The sequence below is a fragment of the Terrapene carolina genome, unplaced genomic scaffold (assembly GCF_002925995.2).
Source record: "Terrapene carolina triunguis isolate 2854851 unplaced genomic scaffold, T_m_triunguis-2.0 Scaffold132, whole genome shotgun sequence".
In the NCBI taxonomy this organism is placed as follows: Eukaryota; Metazoa; Chordata; order Testudines; family Emydidae; genus Terrapene; species Terrapene triunguis.
The window spans coordinates 4,454,547-4,473,208 of NW_020664483.1; the positions used below are offsets into that span (position 1 = coordinate 4,454,547).

General features: G+C 45.8%; 1 protein-coding gene across 1 annotated transcript in view; it reads right to left on the reverse strand.

Moving 5' to 3' along the window:
* Window positions 1–18,662, reverse strand: part of SLC24A3 (solute carrier family 24 member 3) — a 129,744-nt gene that overhangs the window by 71,227 nt on the left and 39,855 nt on the right. Inside the window, exons 3-4 of the mRNA XM_029911909.1 lie at window positions 13,310–13,394; window positions 10,706–10,809 (exon numbers count right to left, since the gene is read on the reverse strand). Of these exons, the coding sequence (XP_029767769.1) occupies window positions 10,706–10,809; window positions 13,310–13,394 (189 nt within the window). The remainder of the gene's footprint in view (window positions 1–10,705; window positions 10,810–13,309; window positions 13,395–18,662) is intronic.

Sequence of the window (18,662 nt, forward strand, 5' to 3'; positions counted from 1 at the left end):
CTCATTTAGAAACTGATTTTGTGCCCAACGTCTCTGAGGCAGTGGCCAGGCCCGCTCTGTGCTGCGGCCATGAGGGGCTCAGTGACGCACAGGGGGCACCCCCATCCCCAGTGGCACAGATAGACGCTCCCCCCACTGAATAGGAATCCAGGGGCTTCCCCTTCTAGGGACCATCATCTCCTCAAACACCCCCCTTGTCCCCGAGCTCCCCTGCTGGATCAGCAGCCTGTAGTGCTCAAGCAGCTCCACGTTGCAGACACGGCCACCCTAGAAGCCATGGAGGAAGCTCAGCAGCCTGGCCTCACTCAGCAGCTCCATGTTAGGCTGGGTCAGCAACGGGCAGGGCCCAGAGCACACGATCCTACAGACAGTCGCTGTGCCATGGAACCACCCAGACTGAGGAGGGACCAGGAGCCGCTGGGGGGAGTGTGTGGGGGAACCCGATGGGGTGAAGCTCTGGAGCGGGGGGTTCAAGCCCCAGGCAGAGCTACACAGACCTCTTCCAGCCTCTGCCCTGAACCCTGATTGTATTGTAGGGCAGCCTTCTCTGCCCCCAGCGATGGGCACTGAGCCCTGTGATCGCCCAGGGGTCAGTTTGGTCTTGGGGAGCAGGAAGCGTGGCTCCAGTTCTTGTATTATTATACCCCCTGGACCTCTCCATCTCCCAGTGATCAATTCCATCACTGCCCCTACGTACAATATTCTCACTGTTCTTAAATTATAAGGGTCATATCACTCACTGGAAGAGAAAACTGACTCACTTTGAGGCGACCATATCTTACATTTCAGAACACACCCTAACTTGACTAGCTCTGATGTACTCTGATCCACTTCTGCCCCGAAGTCTAAAAGAAACCAGCCAATTTTAGGGTCAGACGGGGAGAGATAACACTTCCTTTGTACACCTATAAATATCAGTACACAAGCTGCATTTTCAAATTGTAGGTATTGTTTTAAAAAGGGGCAAGGGGAGGAGGCAGGGCCTAATATTAATAGAAATGTCTTTATGATTTTTAAAGTGTTCAGTGAAAGCAGTTTTGTTCATATTTATATCTCCTCCTTTCAGTGTTTGCAACTCAAAAATTGCAGCTCTGCTGGAAAACGAGAGCCACAAAGTGAATCTTCTTAGTCGCTGACCTTGTTCAGGGTGCTCTGATTTCTAGTCCACCTAGTTCTTTCTGGTGGGCTGTGACGAAGTGGGACTGTTCTTAATGTTTCCTCTGAATACTGTGTGGGTGCCTCAGTTTCCCCTATGCATTTCTTAAGTCTCCAGTGTGCATAAATGGCCAACAATCTGTCTCCTAGCAACAAATGGCCAGGGCCCTTCCCCCCTTGCAAGGGGATAGCTAAAGGTGAACAAAGAGATCAGGTGACCTCCTGGCCTGGGAAAGAGACAAAGGCCAGAAAGGAGGGGCTGGAGGGGGTTTCCAGTTGGGAGCTGGCTGGGAACGGGAAGTGAGTGCAGATGGGGTTGTCTGGCTCGCTGGGCCCCAGAATGGACCCGGCTGAGGGATCCCGTTCTCTGTACCTACAAGCTCTGTTTTAGACTGTGTTCCTGTCATCTAATAAACCTCTGTTTTACTGGCTGGCTGAGAGTCACGTCTGACTGTGAAGTTGGGTGTGTGTGCAGGATCCTCTGGCTTCCCCAGGACCCCGCCTGGGCGGACTCGCTGTGGGAAGCGCACAGAGGGGCATATGCTGAATGCTCCAAGGTCAGACCCAGGAGGTGAAGCCGTTTGAGCTTCTTGCCCTGAAGACAGTCTGCTCCATGGGAGAGGAGGCTCCCCAAAGTCTTGACTGGCTATGTGGGGAGCAGTTCCAGAGCATCGCCCGGGGACTCCGTGACATGGGCCAAAAATGAACAAAGAGCACAACGCAATATTGAACATGGTTTTCATCTACAGTGGTGGCTGAGTTTTAGTTTAAGAATGTTTTTTAAAAGGACCCGTGACATTAACGCTCAGTTATCTAGTAGGGCCATGATGAGATAATAAAACAAGGAAGAATTGGGTAGGCTAGAGATTCTATCCTTGCCTGTTAAGCCCTAATTCTGTAAGCGATGGAAACCAACGTGAGAGTGCCAGATTGTGTCTGGATGGAGTCACTTGCGGGACTGGGGTCTTAGCTACCCAGCTAAGAACTACCTTAGAAAATCCACATTCAATACACAAAGAAAGAAAGCAAAAGGAAGTCTGTATAATTATTGCACTGGCTTAGGGTGTCAGGTGCGCACTCCCGAATGCTATTTTACACTAATAATTATATTTGAATATTCTACTATCCTATTCAAATTCCAAAAGCTCCCTCCTAGGTGAAGCATTTCTTCCTACTACCTTCTTGTTGCCTTTGTACCATGGAACCCTACCGCAGTCGTCTCCCATTATGGGAAGTCAGGCCTGGCTTTTGGAGTGTGCTGTGGGGAGAACGCAACCAGCCTGTTTCCCCTACAGTAAAGTGCAGCCTCCGGGCAGAATAGGGACCATGACTAAGCTACTTCAATACAAATAATAAATAAATATAAAAGGCCGTGTTGCCTAGACCACAGCCTGAGACTCCAGAAACCTGGATCCTTGTCCCATCTCTGCTACCGGCCCGCTGGGTAATCCTGAGTAAATCATTTCATGGCTCTGTGCCTCAGTTTCCCTATCTGAGAAATAGGGGTAATGATACTGACCTCCTTTATAAAGTGCTTTGAGATCTACTAATGAAATAATGATAATTCCTAGGGCTTCTGCTGTAATAGGTAAGGTGCTCAACTAATGGGCTGGCAATGATCCATTTCCCCCCAAGGATAAAAAGCGGGTTGCATTTTTTTTTTTTCAAAATACTTTGTTGACATTAAAATAAAATAAAAAAAATCCCCAAGAAAACCAACAAATTTCTAAATGTTTTTACCACTTTTTTGAGCCGCTTTAATCACAAGATCCTATAAACACATCTGGACAAACTCTTTCTAGATGGCTTTCATTCCAGCTCTGAGAAGACAGACAAATTTGATACTGACTTGCTAATTCTGGACTTCTTTTCCACATTTAGTGCAGTTATAAAAATAGAGAGACAAGGTGAATGAGGTGATCTTTTCTTGGACCAGCTTCTGTTGGTGAGAGAGACAAGCTTTCGAGCTTACACAGAGCTCTTCTTCGGGGCTGGGAATGTACTCAGACTGTCATAGTTATAAAAACAGTCCTCTGAAAATAAACTCATTTCTCTGGGGTGAAATCAAAATAAGACCTCATGCTGTGTGGCCAGACTCCGTCCTCAGAAGTGCCCTACCCAGCAGTGCGAGCTGCATTCCTGGAGCCGAGGCAGGAGTCTGGTGCGCATTGTTCATGATTTGTTCTGCAGTGGCATTACACAACCATGTAACTAAGCAATGGTCCCTGACCAGGCCCGCCGACACGGGGGGCAAAAGGGGCAATTGCCCAGGGGCCCGGGCAATTTCAAAGGGCTATCCCCAGAGAGAATACAACAGAACAGTCCCTGAACTGAGAAGACATCAGGGGCTGCATTTGTGCTTGACCTGTATAGGGAAGAGTGCTCCTTGAATCCTTCCCCAACTTGTCCATCTCAAAGAGCCAGCCCGAATCTGGCCCATAGTATGGTATCTCTCACTCTCTAAGCATGTTCTGTTCATTGGTAAACCTAGACTGCAAGCTTACTTAGATCATATACTGCTTGGGGTGGGGATTGTGATTCATTTCTGTGTTTGTACAGCTCCAAGCACAAGAGGGTTCTGGTCTACTGCAATAGAAATAACACATAATAATATAGGCTCCTACCTATGTTTTAGTTAAGATAAAATAACACACCCATTGCTGGAAAACAGTGCAGAAAAATAACTCCCAGAGCACTTCTATGCCCACTGTGCAGCATGATGACCTAGGAACCACCCTTACAGGGAACAGCTATGTGATCATTTCAAAACTGTTGCCGCATCAGTGCTGTAATTATCCAGGTTAGGTCATGGCACCCCAGAGCCCAGATGGGCCATTAGCTTAAGAACCATCTTCCCTGAGATGTGAGGAGAGCCTCTTGCTCTGTGGCTGGATTAGCAGCCCTATATGTTTTATATAAGGATTCTCATTTAATTTACAATACAGCTGTTTGTTGAATTGCTTATGTGGGTCCTAAATAATGTCCCCCATCCCTCACAACAAACAAAACCCGTTATATCAGAGAATCCCTTAGTCAAAGAGTTATGCTTGGAAATGTCTCTCCAGTTTCTTTCCATTTAGCAACGTTACAAACTGCTCCCCCAAGGACTGCTGCATAGTTAAAAACCAGTTCTGATTTCATCTAGGGCACTGAAGTGGCTGGGTCTCATGGATCTGCCATGTGCTACTGCATAAAGATTCAGTAGGGGCTGCAATGCACAGTCACACAGCAACATTATGAAGTCAATGGCATGACACCAATTTACGCTAGCCAAAGATTTGATCCATTTATATTGGTCATTAGTTTTTGGTTGCTTCAATTTCTCCACTGTCCTCTAAGTTCCTTCAAGGCCCCCATATCACTCCCTCTAAGATGAAGCTGACCAAATCCCCGAAGAAGGAAAAGATTAACCACTTTGCTTCCTGAATTCAACTTCATCAAGAATTATTAGCTTGTTATACAGTGCAGCAGCACAGACGTACTGTAGCTTCGTGTGCAAAGCATTTTATTGATTGAAGATCAGCATATTTCCCCCCCTCCCCACACACACACGTGCTGACCGCTCCTCGGCCGCATCTGAGGATCTGGGCCATGCTTCTCTGGCCCAAGGAGTGTACAATGTAAATTAGATGCTACGTGGGATGATGTAGGGAAAAGTTATCAGGCAAGGGAGAGGGAGGCTGACACACAACAACATATTCCTAATGGAAAGCTGGCTCTTCGAAGTGATGTGCCTGGTACTGAGGTAGCACTCAAGTAGTTACAATAATGAGGCGGAATAACGGTTGTTTCTAAATGCACATAGTCTCACTAGGAAAAAGAGTAAAGAGGAAAAGGTGCTAGAAACCGGGAATAGTGCAATAAACCAAAATGCTGAAACGAAAGCAGCTTTCCCTAATTCGCAGACCCCCAGGGTCTATTAAGCCACTGAGGCAATTGTAGAATAATGAGGTAGACAGCATGACCAGAGAGGACAGTTAAACCCTATGTCCATACTGGCTCTTCCTAACAGCCACAGTTGGAAAGGAAGGGTGAGTAGGGATGGGTTAGTTGGTTAATTCCTGAATTTGAAGCTCACCTGAACATTGTGGGACTGAAATTGGCATAGAAAAGCTGCCTTGTAAAGTTCCGTTTCCCTCACTGAACATAAGCCATGCGATGAGGCATCTGAGATTTGTGTGCTACAATGTCAAAACCAAAAGTCTACTCTCCTTTTCTTCCCATACACATCGTCTGTTTCAGAAGATCTCTGAGAATATACAGCGAAAATGGCAACCATTTCATTATTGGACAAATCTGGGAAAACTCTTAATTTTGGCCATGTTTACCACACAATACTGTGTTCTTCAGCAGAAATGGAATCAGTATCCTTGGTCAAATTTACAAAGCCTTGCAAAAAGCTAGTGGGGTTTTTTCAAAAGCATTCAGTGTTGGATTAACTCTGCTCCCATTTAGGGGACGGTCAAACTCTCCCTAACTTCAATGGAAGCAGAGTTATGCCAAAGCTGAGCACTTTTCAAAAACCCATCCACTGACGTTCTACTCCCAAGTTCTCATGAACTGGAAATAATAGTTCGCTTTGCTACAGTCCTTTTCATCTGAGGATTTCAAAGCGCTTTGGAAGGTAATGGTCAGAATTGCTTCATGAACTAAATGTAAACAAGTAGCCTCAGGGCCACCCTACAAGTGGCCCCTCACTTCAGTTTCCCTTTTGGGTCCCCGCTACCTCCATACGAACTTATCTTCCAATCCATCAACAGAGTTTATTAACTAACACTTAGCGCAAACAGTCCATAAGCAAAAGTCCCCAAACATAGTCCATATCCCCCGGGGACTTGTACTCTTTAAAACCCAGCTTCAATCTCACCATCCCGGCATCTTTCGCCACCCCTCGCCCTTCCTTCTGGGGCACAACCCCGCTCTTACCAGCAGGAGCTCACACAGCCTCTCCGCTGGGACCCTGTCATGGTTCCTCTAGAGTCCAGCTCTCTGGCAAAGGGAAGTCAGCAGGGAACCCCCTCTGCTCTGACTCTCCGGCTTAGAGCCAGCAGGCATCTCCCTCTGCCGCTGCTCCTCCTGCCTTCAGCCCTCTGGCCCTGGCTCGGGGATGCCAGCCAGCAAATCCCTCTTACCGCTCCCCTGCTTTCAGACCTCCCCCAGGAACCCCCTTCTCTCTCTAGGAGCTGACATTTCCTGACTGACTCAGTCTGCTCTAACACTCTTTCTCACCAGGCCTCAGATAGCACCCCCAGGCACTGCCCCACCCTCTTAATTGGCTCAGCACCTGGATGGGGAAAGGAGAGCTGAGCCCAATTTCATTTAAGGGGCCAGCTACCCTGTTACAGTAAGTATGGTTATATCTGCTCTCTTACAGATGAAAAAACTTAAGCAAACAAAGGTTAAAGGTCTAACGTTTAAGGTGCTTATGTAACCGACACGTCGCTTGGGTGTGGCGCTCTGTCCCGTCTGATGGCACCCAGACCACTTAGAGAGAGATTAATGAGTCTGCTACAGCCTTAGCAAAGGGCCATGTGGCTTTTATGCGGTAGAGGCTCATGCACTAAGCTTCAGAGGTCCCAGGTTTGATCTCGCCTGTCGACAATAGGGGTCTGTCGGTGTTACAAGTGGGGGCTCATCCCGGATTTCAACTGGAAAGTCTCTGAAGTTTGGGGTGCGCTTCCTCAGCTATGGGAAGTATGTAACCCACATACTGCTTGGGTTTGGTGCTCTGTCCCATCTAGTGCCACTGAGACCACTTAGCGATTAATGAGTCTGCTACAGCCTTCCCTAAGGGCCCTGTGGCTTTTAGCTCATGCATTTAGCTCCAGAGGTCCCAGGTTCAATCCTGCCCACCAATGACTGGGGTCTGTCAGTGTTACACTTAACTTCCATTCAGGGCCGGCTCCAGGCACCAGCCAACCAAGCACGTGCTTGGGGTGGCACCTTGGGCAGGGCGGCGCTCGATTATTTATTTATTTATTTATTTTTTATTCGGCGGCGCGGCGCTCGGAGGGGGGTGGGGGCTTCGGGTGGTGTGGTGCTCCGGGGGGCGGGGCTTCGGGTGGCATGGCGCTTGGAGGGGGGGCGGGGGCTTCAGGCGATGTGGTGCTCGGGGGGGCGGGGCTTCGGGCGGCGCGGTGCTTGGAGGGGGGGGGGGGGCTGCGGGCGGTGCTGGGGGGGGGGGACGGCAGGGCAGCGCTCTTCTTTTTTGCCTGGGGCGGCAAAAAAGTTAGAGCCAGCCCTGCTTCCATTGAAATCAAGGGGAGTTAGGCCCCTAAACACCTTTAAAGGAACAAGTAGAGCTCCACACTCCTAGGTTTGTAGTCATTAGACCACACACAATAATTTAGTGCAGCCAAGTCCCTCCTGAACTTCTGAAATGTAACCGGTGTGGGAGGGTGGAGGAGAGTTGAGACAGAACTTTTTGGTTCTAAGATATGTCTTTTAAAAAAAATATCTATGGGGCTTCCAAAATATTTTCAATTTTTTCTGGACTTCCCAACTTCTTTTCATCTAGAATTCTGGTTTGTGGTTGTGTTTTCGGAGGAGGTTTCAGACTGCTGGACAACAATGCCAGGAAATAGAGGGAGAAGAAATATTTGGTTGTTCCTAGGTCATCGTGTTGCACAGTTAATCTCCATCTGTTCGAATGTTGTTCATGGCAACCTGACTGAGAAAAATTCCTGCTGATTAAAAGAGAACACCTCCAGGGAACATTGCTCAATGCCCTGGGAAAGCTTTGGTAATTAATAATTGGCCTGAATCATATGGGCTTTCACAGTACGAGTTACAATGGTGCCACTTAAACACTGAGCACACATAGCGAGCTTTAAACTGCACGTTCCTTCAGGGAATCCATCTACAGCTTAGCCATGAAATTTTCCTAATAGTGAAAATATCCAGTTTCATCTTGAAAAAATGATAAAAGCTGAATTCCAAACTTTCTGGTGAAAACTCAAACTGCCTGCTCACTTTCTCGTACTGATCCAGGTATCCAATCCCCTTCTCCCTGTCTGGTCTTTCAGAGTTAATTGACCCATTGCCTTGTATTGCCTGCACTATTGTTCTTCACTTCCCATTTATAGACAGGATCATACAGTGACATTTCAAAGACTACCTTAAAGAATATGAAAATATTTGGCATTTCTGCAAACTCCAATACTCAGATATTTAATTACACAGAGTCAATCACCTGTCTAATTCAGACAGGAACTCAAATCTCACAGTGTAATTACTTTAAGTTCGGATGGATAACTCAGGAAACCATAGGTAGTCTGACATGCAAAAAGCATTCAAGAAATAATACCAAGAGTTGATGGCACCCCGTTTCAATGATGCCCAGAGCTTTATATGGGTGCATTTAAATACATATTACACCCCAAAAGCTACATTAAAAGAACATTAAGGTTGCAAAGCCAAGCACCCAAAAGCTAGGAAATGTCAGAATTCAACTTGCCTGCGCAAACTTAAATCTGTAGCCTCTGTGAGTATTCATTATAATACAGTTTTTAATTACATGATCACATACTATTTTTTCCTTGGCCCTGCAGCACTGACCTGGAGCCATAGGCGCCGACTACGTGGGTGCTCCGGGGCTGGAGCACCCATGGGGAAAAATTAGTGGGGGCTCTGCACCCACTGGCAGCCAAGCTCCCCCCCCGCCCCAACTCACCCACTCCTCCACCTCCTCCCCTGAGTGCGCCACATCCCTGCTCCTCCGCCTACCTCCCAGCACTTGCCGCCGCCAAACAGCTGTTTGGAAGTGTAGCAAGCTCTGGGAGGGAGGGGGGAAGAGTGGGAACGTTGTACGCTCAGGGGAGGAGGTGGGGCCAGGGCGGGGATTTGGGGAAGGAGTCAGAATAGGGGCAGGGAGGGGGCAGAGTTGGGGCGGGGACTTTGGGGAAGGGGTTGGAATGGGGCAGGTCAGGGGTAGGAGGGGGCAGGTCAGGGTGGAGTCGGGGTGGGGCCGGGAGCAGAGGGGGGTTGATCACCCACTGGCATGAGCAGAAGTCAGCGCCTATGCCTGGAGCGATATACAGTAAAAGCTTTTTTAACCGGCATGCTGGGGGAACGGGGGGTGCCGGTACATTTAAAATGCCAGTTAACTCAGAGGGAGGGGTTTGGAGTGCAGGGCAGGGGCATGGGAGGGGCTGCAGGGCACAGGCTCTGGGAGGGAGTTTGGGTCTTGGGGCAGGGGCTTGGGGTGTGGAAGAGGTCTCGGGGTGCTGGATGGGGGGCGCTCACCTCCAGCGGCTCCCCATCCCTGCTGCTCCTGGCGGAGGAAATCACAGGGTTGACCTATGTAAAATATTTCCATCCCCCTTAATAATCTGAAACCTGTTTCATAAAGTCTGAATTGAATCTGTCTAGGTTTTTATAGTGCAGCCACCACCATCCTTCGTGGGACAAAACAGAAGAAAACTCTGTCAAGACTATATGGCCAGGTCCTTAGCTGGTATAAAACAGCCTAGCTCCATGGACTTCGACAGAGACATGGCGATTTACACCAGCAGAGGATCTGGCCCGATGGTGTTTTCCTTTCCACCCTTCGATTATAAGGTCTGATTGTATGAGAAAAACAAGACATTCTTTTAAATCATTATTTATTTAACTGGAGTGAGGTGTTGCCAGGCCACTGTGTTCTTGTTGCTGTGGGAAGAGACGTTTCTTCCCCTCTGATCTGAAAGAGGTGAGATCTGGGCTCATTCATTTCTGGTGGGATTGCATTCCGTAGGCAAGGTCTCACTGCTGATAAAGCCCTGTCCTCTCTGCCATAAACATTCCCAGTGTTTGCAGCTGTCATCTAAGATGCCAATACAGCTGACGTGCAGTTGCTTATAGGATGTTGTTTGTAAGATATTTTCATATCATTTGTTGCATTCCTTCTATAACTTCAGATTTGTTTTAGCAACTAGGCTTTAGCGCCCAGGATGTGATTATCAATATCTTTGTACGAAATGGTGAGAAACACAAAAGTTATCTGCAACCAAACCTCAAAGGCCTTACTGGCTACTAATTCGGTCATGTCTCGGCTGGTGACAGAAGCCTCAATTAGCCTGCACTAAATGAAGGGAAAGTGGGGGAAGAATGTAAAGTAAGAGTGAAAACAGGGAAGAAGGGAAGGATGGCATATTTCTTTGGGTCATTGAGTTCAACTAGCACAAGCTCAAGCACTAAAGTATGTCTCGCTTGCACCCTATTTCTTTTTTGCTTTTTACATGTCTTCAGACCTGCTGCTCCTTCCAGTAAAGTCGAGACTCAAAACTTCCAGAAAATGTAGCATTTCCTCCCTTCTCCCCCATTTATTTCTGAACCAGCTACTTCGGCAGCAGTATTTCACGCTGTTCCCTTCCACACTGTTGCTGGTGTCCTCAAAGCTGTCTTCAGACCCCCAATTAAATAAAGCTCCCTTGTATTTCGCACACCCATAGCTCCCCCACGAACGGAAACCTCATACTGCATGAGCTGCTGCCTTGCACTGGTATTTTGCTGGGATATATGGAGAGCCAGTGGAACTGAGAACCTTGTAGACCTCGTTAGCTGCTCTTACCTGTCCTGCGAAAAGGCCACACACACCGATTATACAGAGAATGTTGAATACGGCAGAGCCAACAATGGTTCCGACTCCTACGTCTCCTTTTGTGATAAAAACACCTGAAAAACAAGTTCAAGGCAAACGGAGTAAATCGAAAAGAACAGGGATCCTACTCCAAAAAACTGCACCCCTTTGCTGTATACGGTAGAACTTCAGAGTTCCAAACACCTCGGGAATGGAGGTTGTTCGTAACTCTGAAATGTTCATAACTCTGAACAAATGTTATGGTGATTCTTTCAAAAGTTTACAACAACTGAATAATGACTTAATACAGCTTTGAAACTTTACTATGCAGAAGAAAAATGCTGCTTTTAACCATCTTAATTTAAATGAAACAAGCAAAGGAACAGTTTCCTTACCTTGTCAAATCTTTTTTTGAAACTTTCCCATTATTTTTGTAATACAGCTCTACCCCGATATAACGCGAACCAATAGAACATGAATTCGGATATAACGCGGTAAAGCAGCGCTCCGGAGGGGCGGGGCTGCGCACTCCGGCGGATCAAAGCAAGTTCGATATAATGCGGTTTCACCTATAACGCAGTAAGATTTTTTGGCTCCCGAGGACAGCGTTATATCGGGGTAGAGGTGTAGTTTACGTTTCACACAGTACTGTACTGTCTTTGCGTTTTTTTTTTTGGTCTCTGCTGCTGCCTGATTGCATACTTCCAGTTCCAAATGAGGCGTGCGGTTGACCGGTCAGTATGTAACTCTGGTGTTCGTAACTCTGAGGTGCTACTGTACCTGGATCTTAGTCATTTGCCTGATTCTGCCACTTTGACTCAAATTTAATAGGACAACTTGTGGAGGAAAGTAAAAGGGTGAATAAGGAGGCAGAATCTGGCTCTTTGATAGGATTAGTGAGAATGTTATCAAAAGTGCTACAGTAATGGGTACTATAGAAATAAATGTCAGAGAATAAAAAAAAAAAAAACCCAAGGGCACTTGCTAGCTACAAGTCTGTTGAAATTCAGCTGTTGCTAGCAGGGGTCTAGAAGAGTTTCCCTGACCATTGTGGCCTGGGATTTTCCCCCCCTCAGAACCATGCTACACAAGGGGCTCATTCTACCAAACCGGGGACTTTGTTATAACAAAGTAGTGACCTGACCATGTTGGAACATGGTCCCACCTGTACAGCCAAATCATGTTGAAACTAGCTTACAATGCTGACCTTTTTACTATAACACGGTCCCCGTTTTGGTCAATTTTAGGTTTATAGATTTTAAGTCCAGAAGGGATCACTGTGATCATGTAGTCTGACCTCCTGTACAATGCAGGCCATAGAACTTCCCTGAATGAATTCCAGTTTCAAGTCCAATAGCTATGGTTGAATGAGAGCAGATCTTTTAGAAAAACATCCAATCTTGATTAAAATATTTCCAGTGATGGAGAATCTGCCACAACCCTTGGTAAGTTGCGCCAGTGGTTAATTACTCTCTTGCTCCACAGATGGGTATAAACAGGGCTATGCACTTCCCTCAACCCAGGTAGTTTATAGCATGATTCTCAGACCAAAATCCATGTCCCCACTGGTCAAAGGAACCACTGCTAGGACTGTGCTAACAATAACAGTGGTGAAACGTGGTTGAAACTAGCAGGCTCTGCTGATTCTGAACCAATTGTGTAGAAGAAAGAAGCCCCTCACTCTTGAGCATTGCTGCAATAGGATGGCCCCCTGTTCTGCCCCCCCATGAGCTGAGTGCTGCTGTGAGGGAGCCCCTCCATTCCTCTGTTCTATATTGTGCTCATCAAGGTAGTATCTGAGCACCTTCCTGCAGTGCCTTAAGCAATATGGCTACCCATCCTTCTCTCCTAAACTGAGCCTTCTGGTAGGATGAAGGACAATTTTTTAAAGCTCTCAACTAATCTCTCCCTATGAAGGTTTTGAATCCACAACTTCACAAGCCAGCAGCCTCCACTAGCCCTCACGGCATGCCCTTGTATCCGTCACAGAGAGGGTCGGGAATTTCTCACCACGTTCTTGGAAGAGGAGGAGGGGCTGGTTGGACATGCGGGAGAACTGCTTGCATAGATCTCCAGTGCACACAGCTATACCCCTGGGCTCCAGCCTCTCATCCAAAACAAGACCAAACACAAAACCCCCCTGATCGGCACTAAAATTTCCATCTACACTGTAATCGAGCTATGTAGCCCCTCAACACAGGTAAAAACATGGTTCTGTCTTGCAGTGTAGATGGGACTGGCCCATTCTCAAACTGTGCTTAGTCATCTGTAATGGACACAAAGCATGGCCATTGTGTGTGTAGGTACACTTTAGTGGCGTGTTAATCTATTCACGGTGCACAGAGCCTGGATTATGCTTGGTGACGCACATTGTACATAAAAACAGAAATTCAGGAGTTTGTTCTTTCATCCACACCGGGAGATTTATACATATAGCTCCTAGACTTAATAAGGATTTATCACAATTAATCTTCCATGCGTCCATGAGAGAACAGGTTAAGACTTATTACAACTCTTAATATCATTTGGCAATTCCAGCTGTACTTAATGCCTTTAAAAACTGTTTAAAGAAGAAATGGCTGGTTAGTTAGTTACCTATAACAGATGTAAACAACTCAGGAGCGGAGCTTCCAGCTGCCATGAAAGTTGCCCCAGCCACGTCTTCACTAAGCTGCAGGCGCTGCAGAGAAACAAAATGAAGTCCATGATTATAACACTGGCACGTGAGAAGAAATTCAACTGAAAAAGTGAAGTTGTCTGTCTGAGCAGGAAATTGCTTATACGCTTAAATGGAAAGAAGGGACGAACCAACAGGACAGAGAGGCATTAGTTACCAGGGGGAAATATTGCATTCTCAGTCTAAAAAAGCAAGATGGTTGTGCCTTCTGATTTCAATTTACAGAGGGCTAGATTGTTCCTTTGGGCACTGCCCCGTGCAGGGCAAGGTATATTAGCTGCTCCACCCCAGAAGGCATGATGACACCCCTCTGAGTCACGATTCCTTTCCTGTCTCCATGCACACGCTGTCTCACCTACTCTGGCCAGTACATGGTGGGGGCTGGGGGATGGAGCCAAGTTCTTGCCCATGTGCTCTGGGGAGTATGTAAGGGTGTGAGTACCCCAGACCCAAGGTGCTAACTTCGCTGTATGGGATTTACCCAGCACAGCTAACATAATCTCCACTGATAATCAAGGACTGGCATTCTCTTAAAATACCCATACTTACCAAATTTGTTTTAGCTGTAAGAAACCCAAAAGCCCACTTCTAGCCTTCATAGCCCTAGCCATATGGGGGCTGATCTTATTTAAAACATTATTTCCTGAGAGGAAAAGCACTCACTACTGTATACAGATTTCATTGGTATAAACCTTTTCCAAATATCTGCTTAGTTAACTATTTACTATATGCTTTGTGCAGTCCCACCATTCCATCGGTACGAGCTACAGTTCAGTAAATGGGACCAAATTACTAAAACTAACAGGCCCAGCTGGCACCGCCCATTGTTTTATGCGAAGAAGCTAGAAAACAACCCCCCTCTAGTACGCCTGCAAATTGCTACCTTGTTTCTACACAAAACAGACCCAAACACGTAAGCTGCAGCGCCTGGGTATGGGTCATCAGTGGAATGAGGGGCAGTGGAATGTGAAGAAACACTTTCCAGACAGCACTCGTCGTTTAAAACAACAAAGAGCAAGCAAGCAGACAGGCGATCTAAACACTTCCTCTATCTTCCATTAATTCCCACTGAAACCTGAAAAAAATCCCATCGCGCATTGTACTTTTACCACAAGAATCTCCGAGGGATCTTCATAAATATTTACCTCAGCAAACTATGTATATGCAAAGATAAGGTAGAGAGTTAATTCACTTTGCAAAAAATGCAGAACAAGCAATCGAATCCTCAATTAACAGTCCAATCACAGCTTCATTTTCTCACAAGGACACCAGATACCCTTAACTCTGCCCCCTCACATGCTAATTATACAGTCTTTCATATATGTTATGGGGGGCAATGGAAGAGGAGGTGTGTGGGCAGAGTCTGGCCTCCATGGGAGGCAGAAAGCTTAAAAGTGTTATATTATCATAATAACGTGTGACAAATTGATTAAACAAAAGCTTTTCTGAAAGTGATCTAACCAGGACTAAAAATATTGTGAAAGACGTATCTAGGAACAAAGGCAGATCTCCCAAAGGGCTGGTTTCTTCTGCACCAGGCTCAGTGGAAACACAGATTCACTCATCGTATAACATACAGCCTGCACCCCGCTGATGCCTTCGGAGGATGGATAATCAGTCAAGGGATATGCTTGAGTTTGTACTTCCTAAAGACAGATTATTATAACTGTGGCTTCCCTAGCAGAGAAATCTGAGGCAATGTATTCAAATTGCCATGACAAGCTGGGTAGTCCAAAGACGTGGAAAAGGAAGTAAAAATCTATTCCACGGTGCTATCAGTTGGGGCCTGTATATGCTGTTATAACCCTAATATTAATACACTTCCAGTGCTGATGGAACTAAACCGGAAAAAGCTATTCTTATTCTGGAATAAGCAAGTCCACATGAGGAGCTATTGTGGAATGTTGATTTTCAAGTGCTTACAAGCCCTTAGGCAATAGGACTTCCCTAATGTGACTGAATGACAGCGAGACCGCTTTCCAATGACAAAGTTTTGCAAGTTAACAAGTGAGAGAAGCTACTAAAAATATACAAAGCATACCACATCATCCGATAGGGCTGCCCATCTGTCACCTTTAGTGACATTGAATAATCCCCGGCTCTCAAAGCTGTCCTATTGATTTCAATGGGACTTCTTGTGGAACAGACGATTACTTTGTGTGAGGAAGGGCAGCAGAATCCAGCCCCAGATGTTATCCAAAAGTGTGATCAAACTATTTCCCCTTTAGTCTGAAAAAGGCAGACAAGGGCGCCAGGAGAAAAGGCAGTGGAGACCCTTCCCAGGTTAGCTGGGCCTCTTTCCCATGAACATCTGAATGCTAACACTGAAGGCTATGTCCATGCAAGTTGGAAGTTTAAAAGAAAAGCCATTTCAGATTAAGACCAAAAAAAAAAAAAAGTTGGAGCAACTCTGAAAATAGGAACATGTATTTCTTTCATCGTCACAGAACTCGAGAACAGCTTGATGTCGTTGGAAAGAAAGGACTTTGTGTCCCCAAAAGGTCACCTTTGGGCTGAGAACAAATATGTTGAAAAAAAACAACCCTCATGTTTTTGAGAGAGTTAAGGCATCTTTGGATAATCATGGTTAACATGTATTGTTAACCTATATCACATTGCTATGGTCTGCAGTATGATCACATTTATCTAATACTTGTTAAACCACACTCCCTCTTCTCTGCACCACAACTATATCTCTGGCACGGATCAGTTGCCCAGTCACCCCTTTGATCATCCAAACGGTTTTTGCTGTGCTGTATTCTGATGAACCAGAAACACCAGTACAGTTTAGGAACCAGCTTCCATCAGAGCTGTCAGATAGAAATGATTTTGCAACTAACCTCCCACACCTCCTCCCCCAGCTCAGGAGCAGCTCCGTTTTCAGGAAGATGGATAATTGTGGTTCTACCATCAGAGGAGATCTGCAGGTGTCTTTCCTAATTGACAAAGATCTCGAAGTGGCAAAACCAATCTGTATTTTCTACCTGCAGCACAGATTTCGTTGCATGGAATTGGCTTTGGGAAAGACTTGAAGACACTTCAAACATATGGCCCACGCTCAACAAATAATTATCTTTCTGTGTTTATTCAGGCTGGGAAATACTCCTTATCTTCTAAAATTTCATCCTGCTGGCCTGAGCCAAATGGGGATAGTTTCCTTTGCAATTGCTTGAAATGTGTGAGAGCAGCTTTCCCTGCTGCTGTACAATTTAAAATGGAATTAGAATCTTGCCGGGAGGTCTGAAATCCAAATAAGGGATCAGAGCCTCAGCTAATGTAAATCAACTATAGCTCCTAATTTATGTCAGCTGAGGATCTGGTCCAGTGTTTTAAACTGAAGTCTGCAATGTGACATGCACTCAGCAGAATTTTTACCATTAATTATTATTGTTATTATACATTCATATTGCAGTAGCATGTGCAGGCCAGCGAGCTAAGGGCTCCCAATGCTAGGTGCTGTAAAACATAGAAAATGAAAGGCCCTGCCCCAAAGATCTCATCGTTTAAAAGACAAAACACCAGGTGGGTGGAGCAGAGAAGCTGGCTGGGGTGGGGACTAAGGTAGCAAAAGTAATAGGATCTTAGCCAAGCAGGAGGAGCACAGATATCCATCCATCTGCCGAGTGCCTGCACATATAAGGAGACTGCTGCATATCTGTTGAATTTTGAATCCAAACCAAGACTTTGTTGTAATCAATGTCAGGGCAGTAGAATCCACATTTGTGGTGTGTGTAGGACCAAAATAGTCCTCTTTTGGCCAGACTCTGCCCCTTTGGGTGACCTGTTTGCCCCAATGTGATGCAGAGCGGGTTTAAAACATCATTTGAAACTTGGAAGTATCCAGTGGATCAACATTTTCATGTCAAAGTCAAGATACATCTTAATTTCTCTCATTTTCCTTCCCAAGAATTGGCCAGTGGAGCTGATGGAATGATTTACTGGAAGTTTATCAGAATTTAGAGTGCACAAGTTTGAGAAGCTGTAATTTTGCAAATTTTAAAACTTAGCTTTTACTGGAAAAATGTCTATTTTAATGTAATCCAGGCTCAAACAGACATTTTTCATCAGAAGGCTAAAAATATGCAATTGTTGGCCATCTTCGTCTGAATTACAGTACGCTAGATTGTATTTTTAGAACTGTATTACTATAATTTTTATTTCAGTAGCACCGAGAGGTCCCAGCCAAAATTGGGAATTCATTTTGCAAGATGCTGAACAAACATGCACTATGAGACTGTCCCTGCCTTGAAGAGCTTGTGAATTAAATAGATAAGACAACCAAACTCGGGGGACGGATAGCTCAGTGGTTTGAGCATGGGCCTGCCAAACTCAGGGTTGTGAGTTTCAATTCTTGAGGGGGCCACTTAGGAATCTGAAGCAAAATCAGTACTTGGTCCTGCTAGTGAAGGCTGGAGGCTAGACTTGATGACCTTTCAAGGTCCCTTCCAGTTCTAGGAGATAGGATATCTCCATTAATTTAATTTAAAAAATGTTCATAGATTCATAGATTCTAGGACTGGAAGGGACCTCAAGAGGTCATCGAGTCCAGTCCCCTGCCAGCATGGCAGGACCAAATACTGTCTAGACCATCCCTGATAGACATTTATCTAACCTACTCTTAAATATCTCCAGAGATGGAGATTCCACAACCTCCCTAGGCAATTTATTCCAGTGTTTAACCACCCTGACAGTTAGGAACTTTTTCCTAATGTCCAACCTAAACCTCCCTTGCTGCAGTTTAAGCCCATTGCTTCTTGTTCTATCCTTAGAGGCTAAGGTGAACAAGTTTTCTCCCTTCTCCTTATGACACCCTTTTAGATACCTGAAAACTGCTATCATGTCCTCTCTCAGTCTTCTCTTTTCCAAACTAAACAAACCCAATTCTTTCAGCCTTCCTTCATAGGTCATGTTCTCAAGACCTTTAATCATTCTTGTTGCTCTTCTCTGGACCCTCTCCAATTTCTCCACATCTTTCTTGAAATGCGGTGCCCAGAACTGGACACAATACTCCAGCTGAGGCCTAACCAGAGCAGAGTAGAGCGGAAGAATGACTTCTCGTGTCTTGCTCACAACACACCTGTTAATACATCCCAGAATCACGTTTGCTTTTTTTGCAACAGCATCACACTGTTGACTCATATTTAGCTTGTGGTCCACTATAACCCCTAGATCCCTTTCTGCCGTACTCCTTCCTAGACAGTCTCTTCCCATTCTGTATGTGTGAAACTGATTTTTCCTTCCTAAGTGCAGCACTTTGCATTTGTCTTTGTT